Source organism: Fukomys damarensis, unplaced genomic scaffold (assembly GCF_012274545.1).
Source record: "Fukomys damarensis isolate Sample0158 unplaced genomic scaffold, DMR_v1.0_HiC HiC_scaffold_12, whole genome shotgun sequence".
In the NCBI taxonomy this organism is placed as follows: domain Eukaryota; kingdom Metazoa; phylum Chordata; class Mammalia; order Rodentia; family Bathyergidae; genus Fukomys; species Fukomys damarensis.
In genome coordinates, this window is record NW_022900924.1 from 33,962,292 (window position 1) to 33,977,964 (window position 15,673).

Consider the following 15,673-nt stretch of genomic DNA (forward strand, 5'->3'; position numbering starts at 1 on the left):
TATCTCTTACTTTTCAGTTGAAGCTCCTTTAGCCAAAGCAAGAAATTACCTTGCCTAGGTGCAGTTACTAATTGGTGTTAGAGCCCATGCTTAATCATACCTGGCTTCAGACTGGGACACTTTTCCACGCTATACTTTACTTTTAATTAAATGAGAAGAATAATACAAAGTACACTTCTCTTATCATTTATTAATGTAAAATAGTAAAATATTTGTTTTATTCCTTTTTGTATTGCAAACATGCATTTATTCATAAGTGGAGATTATTTTCTTAGTTTGAAGTAAATACAATAGGAGTATTAATATTCTTTGGAAGTGGAAAAAAACAGAAACCATTTATATTTATAAAACTTTCAAGCTCTTAATTTGTCTTACAGCATACCAATATCAGATCTATTTTTTCCTAGTTCACTCTAGAAAGCACAGCAGGTCTACAATTTATGTTTGCTTAACATAACAATGCTAAATTAACAACTTGAGCCAAACATTTATTGGAAACCTATTGTAAGACAGACCTGTGGAATATTGCCCAATCTATAAGAATCAACTCTTTTCTTGTCTCTCTCAAGAAATCTCTAAAATACTTAAAGTCTTTTTTTGCACATATGTACAGCCCATGTCATTGGCTTATTTTTCGCACCTGTTAAAGCTTTACAATTAATTAGTTACATGCTCATAAGCAATTACTTTAGTTTGTATCATGCAGATTCCTTTAGGAAAGTCTGAGAATTACCAGAAAATTGATGGTTTTTATGAAAAGAAAATACTGTCTCCCCAAAGGTAAATCATTTTACAAAAAAAGAAACAAAAAAAAAAAAAAAAAAAAAAAAAAAAAAAAAAAAAAAAAAAAGAAAGAAAAGAAAAAGAAAGAAAAGAAAAGAAAAAAGGAAAGGAAAACCCCACAGCTTTCAAGTATGGTAGGAATATATGTATATGATTTTTTTGTTGTTTGTTTATTTATTTTGTTTTGGTACCAGGGATCGAACTCAGGTCCTTGCGCTTGCAAGGCAGGCACCAGAACCACTGAGCTAAATCCCCAGCATGGAATATATATATATATATATTTTTTTCAGCTTTAATTGAGTTTATTGGTACATTTTAGGGATACAGTACAGATTTTTTCTTTTCCCTTATTACCCTTCCCCTACCCATCCCACCTTCCCTACACCTTTAGCTCCTTTCTTCCCATTTCTAAATGTCAGTAATCTTATTAGGATCTTATGTATTATTGCAGATTATTCATACCAGGGAAACTATTCGGTATTTTAATGGTAGGTAAATTGTGCTCCAAATATTTGGATAGAACCATAGACATTACTAGGAGTTTTATATAGCAAACAATACTGCCTACTAAAAGAATGAGATACAATAGTAAAAATGTGGAAAAAATCAGGAAGCACCAGAAGGCTACTGCTGGTTATTTCTTACTTTCCCATTAGTGGTTTAGCAGCTTTTATTCTAGTTGATACAGATGGCTCATACTTAGTCACATAAAATCACCCTAAAATACAAGACAGAAAATCCTCATATAGTCTGGAGAGGTGAAGATATGTAAGAGAAGGCACATATGTGCAGTTCAAAGATATGAAAAATTTCATCTGGAAAATAAATTTCCATTTGGTCAATGGTTTTCCACTGGGAACCACTGAATGGAAGTTCTTAGGGAGTGAAAAGCAAAGTGAGGAAAAAAGTTTGATACTTAGTACACTTGAATTCTTTTTCTCCTGAGGGAGAGCTCTTCAGTTTAAGCATATTTTAGTAGGAACTTGTGGACAACTTCTCTGGGAAAGAGAGGGCAAAACCAGATTCATATGTTGTGAAGGAGACTGAACCAGCAAACTGTTAAGTTCTCTTTATAATTCTAAGAAACTATACCTTTATTTTTGACATCTAATTGAACTTTAATACAGGTTCTTGCCACCATTTTGAGTAATAAAGGAGAAGGAAACTTGCTATTGGTTAAGTGTTTTAAGTAGTAAAAGTTATCCAACAATGCATCTGATATTTGCCTTATCTTTAATTATGTAATTGATATTACTTCTACAAATGCTTTTACAGGTCACTGATTAATAAGAATTTGTGAAAAAAGAAAAAATGAATCTGTGAAAATAAAATGTCCATATTTAAATAATCTTGTCATTATAACAGCATGCCTGGAAAAATTGTTCCTGAGATGTCTAAAATTTATATTGGGTTATAAAATGGAAGTATGGACCAAGGATTAACAACCTTGAACTTTCCCCTTAAAATTAGTCTCAGAAAAATCTACTTCATTATAAATACATTACAACTGGATAGGTGTCCTTCTGATTGATATGCCCAGAGCTACCTTTTTCAGCAATCTTACAAGCACCCATCTTTCATTTTGACTCTAAAAATGAGAGGGCTCCTCCTCCCTAGTTGGGACATCAATTTTTACCTGCCAATATAGTTTGATGAGCTTGCTTATACACTGTTCACTTCCTCCACAGAGCCAGAACATGTAGTCAGCAATCATGGCACTCCTAAGAATGAGAACGCATTTTTAACAAACAAATTTATAAGGCAGAAGAAAAACCATAAGAGAATGTACAGATACCAAAAAAGATTTTGTAATGCATGAATTCCATTTGTCTAGAATTAAGCAAAACCTAAAGCACATTTTAGAATATAGAAAGTAGGTATGATTTTTTTCTTTGGTAGCCACACTAAAGCTATAGGAGAGAAGGAATGAGCCATTTATCTTCTAGATGTTTTCTCTATTGCGCAGTGTAAGAATGTTTAAAGATTGCGAGGGAATGCTTTGTTTTGGTTGTTTTGTATTAAGCTTCAAAGCATTTATAAATAACACATGTATGGATTAAATGTCTTCACACCTAGTACAGCATATATGACCAATTACGAGGCAGATATTTAAGTATATCAGACTTTATTACAGTAACAGATTATTCATCTCTGATTAAATTAGCCTTCTTAAAATTAAAAAAATTCTTCAATTGAACAAACAATCCCCTTCCCCAAACTCTATGTATAATTGAATTAGTTTTAGTATCTAGTGTGTACAATCATCGCCTTGGTCTTATTATGCTGAGGGGATATTACAAACTATTGTGCAATGGATATTAATTCATTACTTAGCACCCTTTGTAAAAAACAGTTTACTTTTATGACTGTTTCTTTGCTAGGCCTCTCTATTTCTTTTCTCTAGAGATTCCAAATCCAATTAAATGTGACTAGAAGTAATTTCAAATTGGCATGTTAGCCAATTAAACATATAATAATCCTGTGTACCTAATCACTAGTACCCAAACTTTATTTATTTAAGTAGAGCTATCTCTGTGTACCCCTGCGTGTTTTCCTTATCTTTGCCTGCAGATACGTGTTGTTTCTTGACATCATTGTAAATTGAATTTTCCCTAAATATAGGTTGTCTGAGACACAGAAGCTATAAACTTACTATAGTACTCTATTCAAGCAATTAAAATGTTTCGATTTTTGCTCAGGACAGACAAAAATTAGGACTTTAAAAATTAACAATGGAAACAAATACCAACATTTGGAGGATCACTCAGCTTGTATTTTTCTCCATACACGTGTCATTGGAGAGAAGCTGCACACAAACATTTCAGATAAATGACAATATCTAAGAATAATCTCTTAAGAATTCTCTCACATTTTCCAAACCCTTAATGATAAGGTAAAAAATGCTGGGAGGTTCTGAACCTTTGGAACTCCGTGGAGTAGAAAGCAGTTGTAAAAAGCAGACTTTAGAAAGGCAAAAATGCATTTCAAATGCTTTTGATACAGGTATTTGGAATTTTTTTTTTTACCATGGCAACCTAAAAAGAAAAATCTATTTAATTTGTAGGTGCCCATTACTAGAAATTTATTTGATAAATTTTGATTTTAAGCAGTCAACAGTAAATGTAAAAAATCCTACTCTCAGTGATAGCATATACTGTTTTTATAGGAGCTCGATTCTCTTAGGTGATGATTTGGTTCATAATCTGATTTCTCTTGCCTGGCATTTGGCTATGTAAAATATGGCCACAAAATTATACTCAACAAACATTGCTTAACAAGGCTATCATCTATCAGTTCAACTAGAGACGGGCAAAGATGTTCTGTAAATGGTCAGATGGTAAATATTTTATTTTGCAAACCATGTGGTCTTACAACTACTCAACTCTGCCATGCAGAAGTGATTATAGACAATATATCAACAAATGAGTGTTGCTGTGTTTCAACAAAACTTTATTTAGTAAATCCATGTAGTGGGCTGGATTTAAGGTAATTGTCTAATTCTTAGATAAAATTTCCTAGTGGCCATTTGTATAATGGCTAATCCACAGTTAGGTGCCAAGTTTCTGTTTTCCTGCTTTTCTCACATATTTTAGGTGACCATTTTCTCTTCAGGAATAACATTTGTACTGAGCTGACTGAGAAAAATTCAGGAAAAGAAAAACCTTAAAATTTTGAAATATAAAGTAAAGAAGATAATTCTACATTACGGACCCAGTGGCTTGGATTAAGTAAAAAGGAAATTGATAGAGTTTCTATAATGTTAGTGATGGTCATCCTAGGATTGGAAAAGCTGTGAGAAAGAAACAGGTTACCTCCACAGTGAATATCTAAGGCTTTCTATGTTTATAATGATTTTTTTTTGTAGAACATTGTAAAATTGAAAGTTTTCTCATTTATACTAACGTTTTCTGCAGTGAAGTGCTGTCAAATTGTTTGCCATATTCTTAAGTTTGATTTTATTAGACCTAGGGCTTTTTTTGAGAAGAATGGAATTTCAAATTTATATTGAAATAAGTACAGCGATATGATACATTGAATTCATTACCCATGATATCTCAGTGAAGTACAATTATTATAAGATTGAACAAATACTAGTTTTCAATAACAAAATGTGGTTTCCTAAATTTTCATATTTGCTGAGAGGTAAGTATGCTGTATTTCATTCAATACCTGCTATCTAGTTGGGTTCATATTAGGAAAACAAGTTAGACTGCAGTTCTTTCGATCCATGTGATTCCCAGTGGAAAAGGCAGCTAAGCTTTTACCACCCACCTTCCTTTTGAGTTCTCCATCGTACCTCTGCTTTACTGCTCAGCCTTTATGAGTCAGTAAAAGTCAGTAAAAGAATATGAAAAGTACACAGAAATAATATTATGCACACAACATTTGTGAGGTAACAGACAAGCGTTTTCCATCCTGCTAAATTTATAAAGGGCAACATAATTAAGTCATCAACCCATTAAGCATTTTGAGGAGTCAAGTGCCGTGTGTGATCATGGTTCTGGCAGACTCACCCCATGAAGTAAATTCTTTCTTTTTCCTCCCTGTTAGGTACCTGTTCACTCTCAGATCAATATCTGAAATGCTAGCCACCATGATTCCGTGTTGCTTCTGACGGTCTTCATCTCACTGTCACTATTCTGTTCATCTTTCTTGCATTAATCTACTCAGTGTTGCTGCTGCATTGCCACTGGAAGACCCTATTATCCCATTCTTTTTAGTTGGCATGTGGTAGTTTAATATCTGTCAGTTTTGAGCCTTTATTAAGTGCTAACCAGCACGCTAAACACTTTGTATGGCAGAATGTAAACCCAGCCCATCTACTATTGTGCTCGATGCCATCCAGTTGCACCTATCCACGGAAAATGCTCTATCAATTCTATCTCATTTCTTCTCTCTTTCAGTCTCCCCTTTTCTCCTGGAGGTTTTCTACCAGCACACACAGATGCTATTGTTTCTCCCATCCTAAAACAGAATACACTAATAGCCTCTGTTGCCTCTGTTCCCCCCATATCCAGTTATTTTCTTTTTTCTTTGTTATAATAAAAGAAAACAACCACCTCCTTTAGAAAGCTACATGTACTTCCTCTCTCTCTCTCTCTCTCTCTCTCTCTCTCTCTGTCTCCCTCTCTCTCTCTCTATCCTTGTCTCTGCAACTTTTTCCAGGAGGGCTTTCATTCCAGCTGCTCCCTTGGAACAGCTCTTGTCAGTGCTTATGGTGTCCAGGTTGCCAAATGCGATGATTCATGGTCTTCAGTTTACACGCATTCTCAGGTGCAAGTGATACAACTGTCTACTCTGTCCTTCATCCAGCACACACTTTACCCACTTAGCTTCCACAGCTCCACTCTTTCTGGCTTGGTTCTTATCTTACTGGTTATTCCCTTCATTCTCTTAGCTATCTCCTCATCTTTCTCCATTTCCAACTTGGAGGTACTCCAGGAAGCAATGCTTAGCCCTTCACTTTCTTTAAAAAAAAAAATCTTTTTTTGGTACTGGAGATTGAACTTGGGACCTCGCACTTGTGAGGCAGGCGGTGGAATCACTGAGCTAAATCCTTGGCCCTTCCCTTAACTTTCTTTTTATACTCACTCCTTGGGTGAGCTCATCAGCTCTGTATCTTATTTTATTATTTTATTTAGAGTCAGAGGTTTGCAAAGATGCTCAGGCTAGCCTTGATCTTGAGAGCCTGGGATTATAAGTATTTGCCATTGTACCTGGCAAGTTTCATGATTTTAAACACCAGAAGTATGTTGACAACTCATACCTTTATAGTCTAAGCCTAACTTCTTTCTGAATCTCTAAAATCTTCTAGAAGTTAGTTTCTTGGCATCTTTATACTTAGATATCTAAGATTTCTTTTTTAAACCTTTTTTTTTGGTACTGGGGATCGAACTCAGGACCTTGAGCTTGTGAGGCAGGTGGCGGAACCACTGAGCCAAATCCTCAGCCCCCCTAAGATTTCTAAGTAGATCCCAGACTTAATGTAATAATTCCTTAGACTCTGATCTGTCTTATTTCTTCTTTTCCAACATTGAGCAGCTTTTTCATCTGTCCATTTCTTTTTTTATTTTTAAGCAACACATAATAACTGTAAATGTTTATTGGCCCTGAAAGTCTCATGTGTTTGGAAGGTGAATGGATTATGTGGGCATTATTAGGAGCTGGGCTGTTAGGAGTTGGGGTCTGGTCAGAAGAGCTGTGTCATGGTTGGTGGGGTGCTGTGTGTGTGTGTGTGTGTGTGTGTGTGACCTTGAAGGGTATATCTCCCTCCCAAGTTCCTCTCTTCTCTTTCTGGTTCCTGGACACAGTGATGTGAGCAGCGTTCCATCATAGTAAGACTTTCCACCATGTTATTTGTGCATTTAAGGCTGCCAGCCATGCATGGACTGAAACTTCTGAAACCATGAGCCAAAATACATCATTCCTCTTTCAAGTTATGCGGGTCAGGCATTCTGCCCCAGTGAAGAGAATTATTAAGGTACTTATATAAATTTGAAATTATAATAGATTATCATTGATTATAATCTTACTACTGTACAGTAGAATACCAGATCTTACTCTATCTAATTGTAACTTCATATCCACTGATCAGTCTCATCCCCAGTCTTCCCTCTCTAGCCTTTGGTAATCACTCTACCTTCTACTTCTATGAGATCTTTTCTAGCTTCTGCAAAAGATTGAGAACACATATTCTTGCTGTGCCTAGTTTAGTTCACTTAACATGATGTTTTCCAGATTCATCCATGTTGTTTTAAATAGTGAGATTTCATCTTTTTTTAATGGCTTAATAGCATTTCGGTGTGTGTATATTGGACATTATCTACTCATTCACTGGTGGTACCATGGACCGATTCCAGATTGTGAATAAATATTACAGTAAGCTCAGAAACGCAGACATCCCTTTGCCATACTGCTTTCATTTCTCCAGATATGGACTCAGTGGCTTTGCTAGGTCATATAGTAGTAGTTCAAGGAAAAAACCTTCAGGATATTGACCTGTCTGTTTTCTCACATTCCCCATTTGATCTAAGACAAACATCTTGGTTACATTATCTTTAACAGTTGTCAGAATCTTGCTACTTGTCACCGCCTCCAGCACTAGCATCTGGTTCACCATTTCTTACCTGGATTATTGCAGCAGCCTGTAAACCAAACACCCTGCTTCTTCTTTAGTTTATTCTGGCACAGCACCCAGACTGATAACACTCAAATAGTGTGCCAGATAGCCCACTCCTGTGCTTAAAACTGCAGTCTAATTTCTGTTGGAGTAAGAACCAAACTTAAAATGGCATTTGAGTCCTGTGTCATCTGCTCGCATATTACTTCTCTGACCTTGTTTCCTATTGCCATTTGCTGTCTCACTGTGCTCCAGATAAAGTGTCCATCCTGCTGTCTGCTCCTCCAAAAGAAGAACACTGTTGCCTCTGGGATTTTGCACCTGGCAGTCCCTCTCCAGGACAGTTCATCCCCTAGAAATCCTTCTGGCTCACTTTCTGAGGTGTCATTTTTCTCCGTGAAGACTTCCCCGATCACACTCTGACACCATGCATATCCGTACTTGTTTTACTTTTTCCATAGTTCGTACCCCTGCACAACAGAATACTCACTTTTTGTTTTGGTGGTACTTACTGCTACCTTCCTCTACTGCGGCTGTACTGGCTGTGGGTCAACCACTTGTGTTTGTAAGTAAAGTTGTAATGGACGACAGGGTTGCTCATTTATTTGTGTACTGTTTACATATTTTCTACATATTTCTTCTTTTGTGCTACAGTAGCAGAATTGAACAGTTATGACAGATCCTACGGCTCACAAAGCCTAACATATTTACTGTCTGGCTCTTCCCAGGAATGTACACTCCCTGATGGCAGAGATTTTAGTCTTTTTTTATTCACTGCTCTTTCTCCATTGCCTAGAACACCGATATGGTAGTCATACAACAAATATCTATTGAAATAGCAATCACATGTTGTGTTTATTTATTTAAATTAAAAAATTAAATTTTATGCTACAAAGAACCGAAAGCTAATACAGTTACACAGCTTTGTAGGAGTCTATCCCAGGCAGTTTGGCCCTATGGCTATTTCACTGTCCATATTTAACAGAAGGATTTTGTACTGGAAGCAGCATGATAATGGAATGACAACTTAATTTGTCCAATATAGAAACCAGTACCAGTTAGCTCATACAAGAATGTCATAAATGCTAATGGATGCTGATGTATCTATTACATAAATTAAAGATAAAAGGTACTGGGAAATACATTGACCTTATGTTTTGTGTCTGAAATTATTTTTAACATGATGCTTTTAGTCATGTGTCAACTATTATTGCTTCTCTGCAAGCAAACCTACTATTGTTTTGATATTATGTTTGGATTCATTTTATAAAATTGTCACTGAAGACACATTTATTTACATAATACCTCTGCTAAATGTAAAAGGGTCAGAATTTGGCTTTTAAATATTTATATACGTTTTTATGTCATGAACTCAGCTTATTGTGAAACAAATCTTTGTATAGAAAGGCAAATACACAACAAAAGAATAAGACATATTATTAACAACATGGGTATCAGTTTTATTTTTCAAATTAAGATCACAAAAGGATCATGAGTATAAGTACCCTCATGGAAAGTGATTTTTTTCTATTAAACATTTCTAACCTGACTGCGATTGTATAATTGACATTTCTCAATGTCTGTTTCCAAATCAAAATTTATACCATTTCTACTCAGTGTGGCCACACGGTGGTGTAAAACAATCAGATATGGGTAAACAAAAGAAAATCTCAGCTCACAATCAGCAGGGCCTACTGGCTGGGACCTTGGAAAGTCATTTTGTCCATCACCTTGCCTTTAGGCAGGTTCACACTTAAACCTTTCAAATGAGACTGATGAGAATCTATCCTGTTTTAAAGACCTCCACAGAAGGACATTGCTCTCCTTTCCTCGCTGACTCCAGCTTCACAGCCATAAATAGCATCTTCTGCAGTTTAATCTGCTGGCTTTAGTTCCTTTTCTAGTACTATGCAGCCTGGCTGCACTTGTCCTCAGCGTAGGAATTCTAGATATCCTCACAAAACATATTCATCTTTTCTCCCTAGATTGATTAATTAACCTTAGTTATCTTAATGTTTCTCCATGAGTACTTTTTTTTTCTTTCCATTAGTGAGTGTCCTGGTTGTCTTTTCAACTAGTTGAAATTCCTCCTGTTCTTTCTTTATGATTGGAAATTGACCTCTTTCTAGTCTACAGAGTACCTTGTTGTCTTTGTGTATAGCTATTTCCTTTTATAATAGCATTAGCACATGTAAGAAGTTTTTTCCTCCTGTACTTAAAAAAAGCTCAGAATATGTATATATATATATGTATATCTATGTATATATAATTATTAATTTCAGATGAATTAATATGGATGCAAAACTTATGTTCCTTTTGAATATAAATATACATTAATATGAGTTGCTGTTCAGAAAAAGAGCTGACGTAGCAAATTAAGCAAACATCCATACACATAGAGAAAGCATTTTTCTGTTGGTTCACATATTTCCCACATAGTAGCCAGCTATAGTGATCTTTTTAAAAATGTAAACATAAATGACCTCAAATGAAATCTAAGCTCCCACCATGGCCTGCAATGCTAAGCTGATATTGTTTCTCTCCACAGCAGATTTTTTTATCACCCACCAGTCCATCTCTCCTGCCCTATAGAACCTCAATCAAAACCTCTTTTCTTTTCTTGTCTAAGCTTCACATTTCATAATTACTTACCAGCTGACTTGTTTATTGCCTGCCTTCTCTAAACCAGTGTTGTCTAATATGGGTGTCACTAGTCTTATGTGGCTGTTTCTATTTAAATGAATGAAAGTTCACGTTTTAAATTCAGTGTTCCAGTAGAACAAGTCCATTTCAGGTACTCGGTAGCCACCTGTAGCTAGTAGTTTCCATGCACAAAACATCTTCATTCTCACTGGAACTCGACTATGAACCAGGGAGGCTGCTATTACCGTATCTGGTAAATAGCAGGTGCTCAATGACTTTAAAAAAAATAAAAATGATATCTATAAAATGAAAAAAACCAACGGTTTTTCATCAAGCTTTGTCATGATTATCCTACTCCTTCCCTTTACCCCCTTTCTCCAAGTCATTTAAGGTTTTCCAGAGGCTCTGGCTCTACTGTGTTCTGGGCTCCAGCAGTTCACTACTTGATAGGGACTAAAGGAGTTACAGTTACCCCTTTAGATCTTTGTAGCAGTTCATGCTCTGTGCCCAATTCTAATAGCTGGGAATTATCACTGAGACTAAATGTGTACTTTTGTACCCCTAATTTAGTTAATAGATTCCTCCTTTGATTGTAGTTCTAGACTCTGGTTATTACTGGTTTTAGCTACAGTCCCTCCTCCAAGACTTTCCAGCAATAGATCAGAGATTCTCTTTAAGTTCAATGCCTGCCTTCTCACCTGATATTTCCAACATTTCTTATTTCTAGATCTGCAGTTGGTAACCACAACACACAAGAACCACAATATGATTTCTACTATGATGTGTAACAGCAGCCACTATTTACTGAATACTGACTATGTATGTAGCAAGTGCTTTCCGGTTTCATTTAGTTCTTACAACCAAGGTACTAAACGAGGAAGCTGAGAGGTAGAGGGCAATTTTTCCAAAAGTAGACATATCTGGCACCCCATTTTGGCCTCTTACCATAGTTCTGTAGTACTACTTTGTATTGCTGTTGCGCTTCGGTGCATTTTTGACTCCATATTCTTTTGTTGGTTTTTCCTGATTAATTTCTTGCTCAACTATTGACTGTTGGTTTCAATAGCCTAAAACTACATTCCCAGTTAGAATTATATTCCAATGCGGCAATAAGATTGCCTTCTGATGTTGGTGCTTCTCCCCTGCCCTCAGCTCTGCTTGTCTCACCAGCAGATATGTCTTCTTTTCAGTTAGTTTATTAATTGGACACAGTCAACTTTTCCTTTCACAGCCATGTGAAAAGAGGTGCTATTATCTTTATAAAAATCTGTATTTCTGGTTGAAGAATGAATGAACAGTGGTCATTTCAGATTATGTATGAATATTTTGTTTTTATTCCACGTGGAGCCCAATTATTAGCAAATGTTTATTATTTTATTATAATAGGAAGGGCTGGAATCATGACAGTACAAAAAGAACACAAGTCTGAGCTTTATAAGCTTCTCATTTGGCTATGGGTATGGTGTCTACATCTGAAAAGAATAACCAAAATGTAAGATATTTTCTAGCCATAAACAGCTATGCAAACTGATTATATAATATGAATTAAGATGTATGGCTCTTAGTGTTATTAGATTTTTCAAAGAGGGAACAGAGTGCTTTTCGCTGCAGTGAAATGACTCAGGACTGAGAACTGTAGAATGGCTAGCTAGTATTATTTTTAAGTACCAATAAAGTAAATTGGACATGTTAAAAAATCAGGAACATTTCATGTGCAAAAACATTGAACATAAAATCATTAATGCAGGATCTGAGGGGAGGCAGAAAGTTTGTGTAGAGGAAGAGATACAGAGAAAAGGTCAAGGAATTATGTTGAGGACAGAATGTGAAAGGCCTTAAATTCCAGACTGAGGAATTGGGATGTTGTCTGATGTGAGGAATAACAGAAAACATATTTATAGGGTGACTAACATGGCAACTTCTGGTTTTGAAATCTCAGCCATTGATAGTTTGGATTCCATGATGGGAAGAAGGTCTTACTCAGCCAGGACCTGTCAGGTTTGTATTTAATCAAGAGAATGACAGCCTTTGACCACATTAAGATCATTCTAGCTGTGTCTCTGCTCTTAAGGGGTCGGTTTATAAGCAGTACCCTGTAAGTTGGACCCAACTTGGTGTGGAGAATCAAGAAGTAGTCTGGAGAACTAGGGACCTGATGAAATCATATGGATATAGTAAGGCATTTGAATACTTCATTTTTACTAGATTCATATTTGCATACATCACACATTCATTAATTCTTCAAAGATTGGAATCGAAGATGAATAAGCCATTTCCTATTATTAAGGTCTAATGGGGAGAAAAACATGCACAGAGATAATTATATCACAATGAATAAAGTGAAATAATCAATATATGCACTGATGTAGCTGAGAGGACTGGTGGTTTTCAGGGAGGGGGGATTAAAATGATGAATAAGATTTAGCCAAGCAAAGGGAGAATGTGGCTCAGGGTTAGGGCACAGCTTGAATGCAGGTGCAGAAGTTAAAAGTAGGAGGAAAAGTGGGAAACCTCAGCAGTACCACTTTTGCTGAACTTAGGGCATTTAAGAAAGACAGGCAGAAATCATGAAGGAGCTTGGATTTTATCCTGTGGGAAATGTGGGACCATGTCCGATTTTAAGTAGAGAACAGTGTGGGAAGTTCCGTGATTTAGAAATAAAAGTTTGGTAACTCTTTGGAGAATGCACTCAGAGGTGAGAAGACTGGAATGGGAAGGCACTGCAGGAGCTCTCTGAGGGGCCCCCGACACAACTAAACCATGGCAGTGACAGTACGAAGTCGAAGTAGAACTTCAAGATAATGCACCATTTCTAAGGACGAGGTCAGAAAACAGAAGCAGATGAGGAGAAGGCATTGAAGACCTCACATGTGATACATTCTGGTCCTTGTGTGATCTGTCTCCATCCAGGGGTGGTTTCCACAGATGTGGGTCTTATTAATCTTACAAGCAAAGGAAAACCGAAAGCTGACTTTTTCCTTTTCCAGATGAATGAACTGATATAGGAAGTGATAAAACAATAATGGGCTTGGCCTGAAGCCAACAGTGTAACTCTACAGGAGATACTGATTGGCCAACATCAAACGAAATAACGATTAAATAATGTACTGACTCTCTGAAGAGCATCGATGTGCCTGGAAATCCTCACAGAAGCTTCCTTAGCAAACGTTCTGGAGAGGCTCCTTCTGAGTGTCCTCCCAATGAGTGTTCCTGCGGCTCCCCATCTCCTGTTCCAGGAGACTCTGATCCCAGGGTACTCTCCCACATCCAGAATTGGACCCTCTGTTTTGGAACATTCTCCACCAGGAGAGAAGGACTCTCACATTGTGGTCCTAATGAAAATCCAGAATGCATGTTTCTCTACTCGTGAACATCATTGTTCAATTTTATTCAACTTCTTGCAGCACCAAAGGAAGGGGAATAATTAGGATAAAATGAAGACTGTCATCTTGGGCCATCCTGAAAAGGGACAAAAGCTGGAGGAGAGTCTGGCTATACAAAAATAGATAATCTTGAATTTAATTTTGCTTCTAGTAGTTCATACCAGCAGTTTCTGGAGCCCGTATAAAATGTAAAGCAGTTGGAAATAAGAGTACTCAGTGCAGAAAATAAACCCATTCACAGCAGAGGAACAGCTTACAGTGAAAGTAGCCAGAACTAACTGTCTTGTTACTTTCTAGAAATAGGGAAATCAAAGCATACTGTCACTGCTTGCCAGTCTGTCTGTCTCCTGATCTCTGCCTGGATAAGGAAAAAAAAAAGTCTCAGAATACACAGGGATTATACAGTCTGATAAAATATCTAAATTATTTAGCATATTGTACAATCCAGTCATGGTCATAAATATAGCTGCTTATTTCTCAAAAGCTTGAGACCTAGAGATCGAGAAAAGGAGTGAGGTAAAGAGCGATTGGTGTTCATAGGTGGGCGCAGTGTGGGAAAACAGTTCTTTATAACTTGGAATCCATTTTCTAAGAGCACCAAAGTATAGGTGGGCTCTACTGTGATGAGGTTGCCATGGTAGCTCACAGACAATCCTGTAACCCAGAATTTATGGAACGGTTACATATTTAACTGATATGTAGTGTTTTACTAGTGGAACAAAACCAAACAAAAATAGTAAACTGACGATACTTCTGAAATTTCTAGTTGCAGATGCAGGTTTTCTTTTCCGTGCTTCTCAACAATGACCAGTCTTCCTGATTTTATGTGGCTACCTGCTGTGTTGTGTGTGGTTATCCTGAGTATTGCAGGAGCATCTCTGGACCCTACTACATGCACCCATAGTATGTGTCAATTATTTTGGCAACTCAAACACCCTCACTTGCTTCTCAGGATATTGGGAAGGGCTGAGAAGCCCTCAAAGATGCTCATGGAGACTCCAAGGGAGAGAGTCACATGCACAGTAAAATCTGATGGAAAAGGTTTTTAATTTTCTGGAAACTGAGTTTTACCTCATAATGCTCTTTTAGTTGGAATCATATTATCAAGATAATTGTCCTGATCAGTTGTGAGCAGCATAAGTTTTGGCTCTCAAATGTAACAAAGAAGACAAGCCAGAAGAAAATTACCAGATGCTGGAAGAGTATGTATATTGTAGAAAAAAATCCCTGAAGTAGAGGTAACCTAAGCACAAGTAGTGAGAACTAGAAAGAGTGGAGGAAGCGTCATTTGCACCGTTGTATGTGAGGGCTGAACCTGGACAATGGAGCCCCACATTCTATCCTTACGCGCAGTGACTGAGCTTGGACAAGTTACAAAGTGAAGTGTTCATCCTGACATTCTATCGCCCATCCTCGGAATAAAGACAAAAGCAGTAATTTCTTTTATCCTGAAAGTATGTGATTATAACTAAGAATCTAGGCAAATCAATTTAAAATTTATAAAATTATCTCTAAATATCATATCGATAACATTGTTACCAGTATCACTATTATTGTCAACCTGAGGATGCATGTGGAGGGTCAGATGTTCTCAACGCAGGCAAGATTAGCTTCTCTGGTAAAAGGAGGAGGAGTGGGGAGGAATAAGTGTTACACAGACCACTTGTAACCTGGGAAGAATCAATCTTTTTTTTTTTTTTTTTTTTTTTTTTTTTTTTTTTTTTTTTTTTTTTTATTTTTGGGA

At 36.6% G+C, this 15,673-nt stretch overlaps 1 protein-coding gene across 4 annotated transcripts in view; it reads right to left on the minus strand.

Moving 5' to 3' along the window:
- Positions 1-15,673, minus strand: part of Spata16 (spermatogenesis associated 16) — a 233,323-nt gene that overhangs the window by 73,864 nt on the left and 143,786 nt on the right. For all 4 annotated transcript variants that reach the window (XM_010632414.1, XM_010632415.1, XM_010632413.1 and 1 more), the window contains one exon: positions 2,420-2,504. In XM_010632414.1, the coding sequence (XP_010630716.1) occupies positions 2,420-2,504 (85 nt within the window). The remainder of the gene's footprint in view (positions 1-2,419; positions 2,505-15,673) is intronic.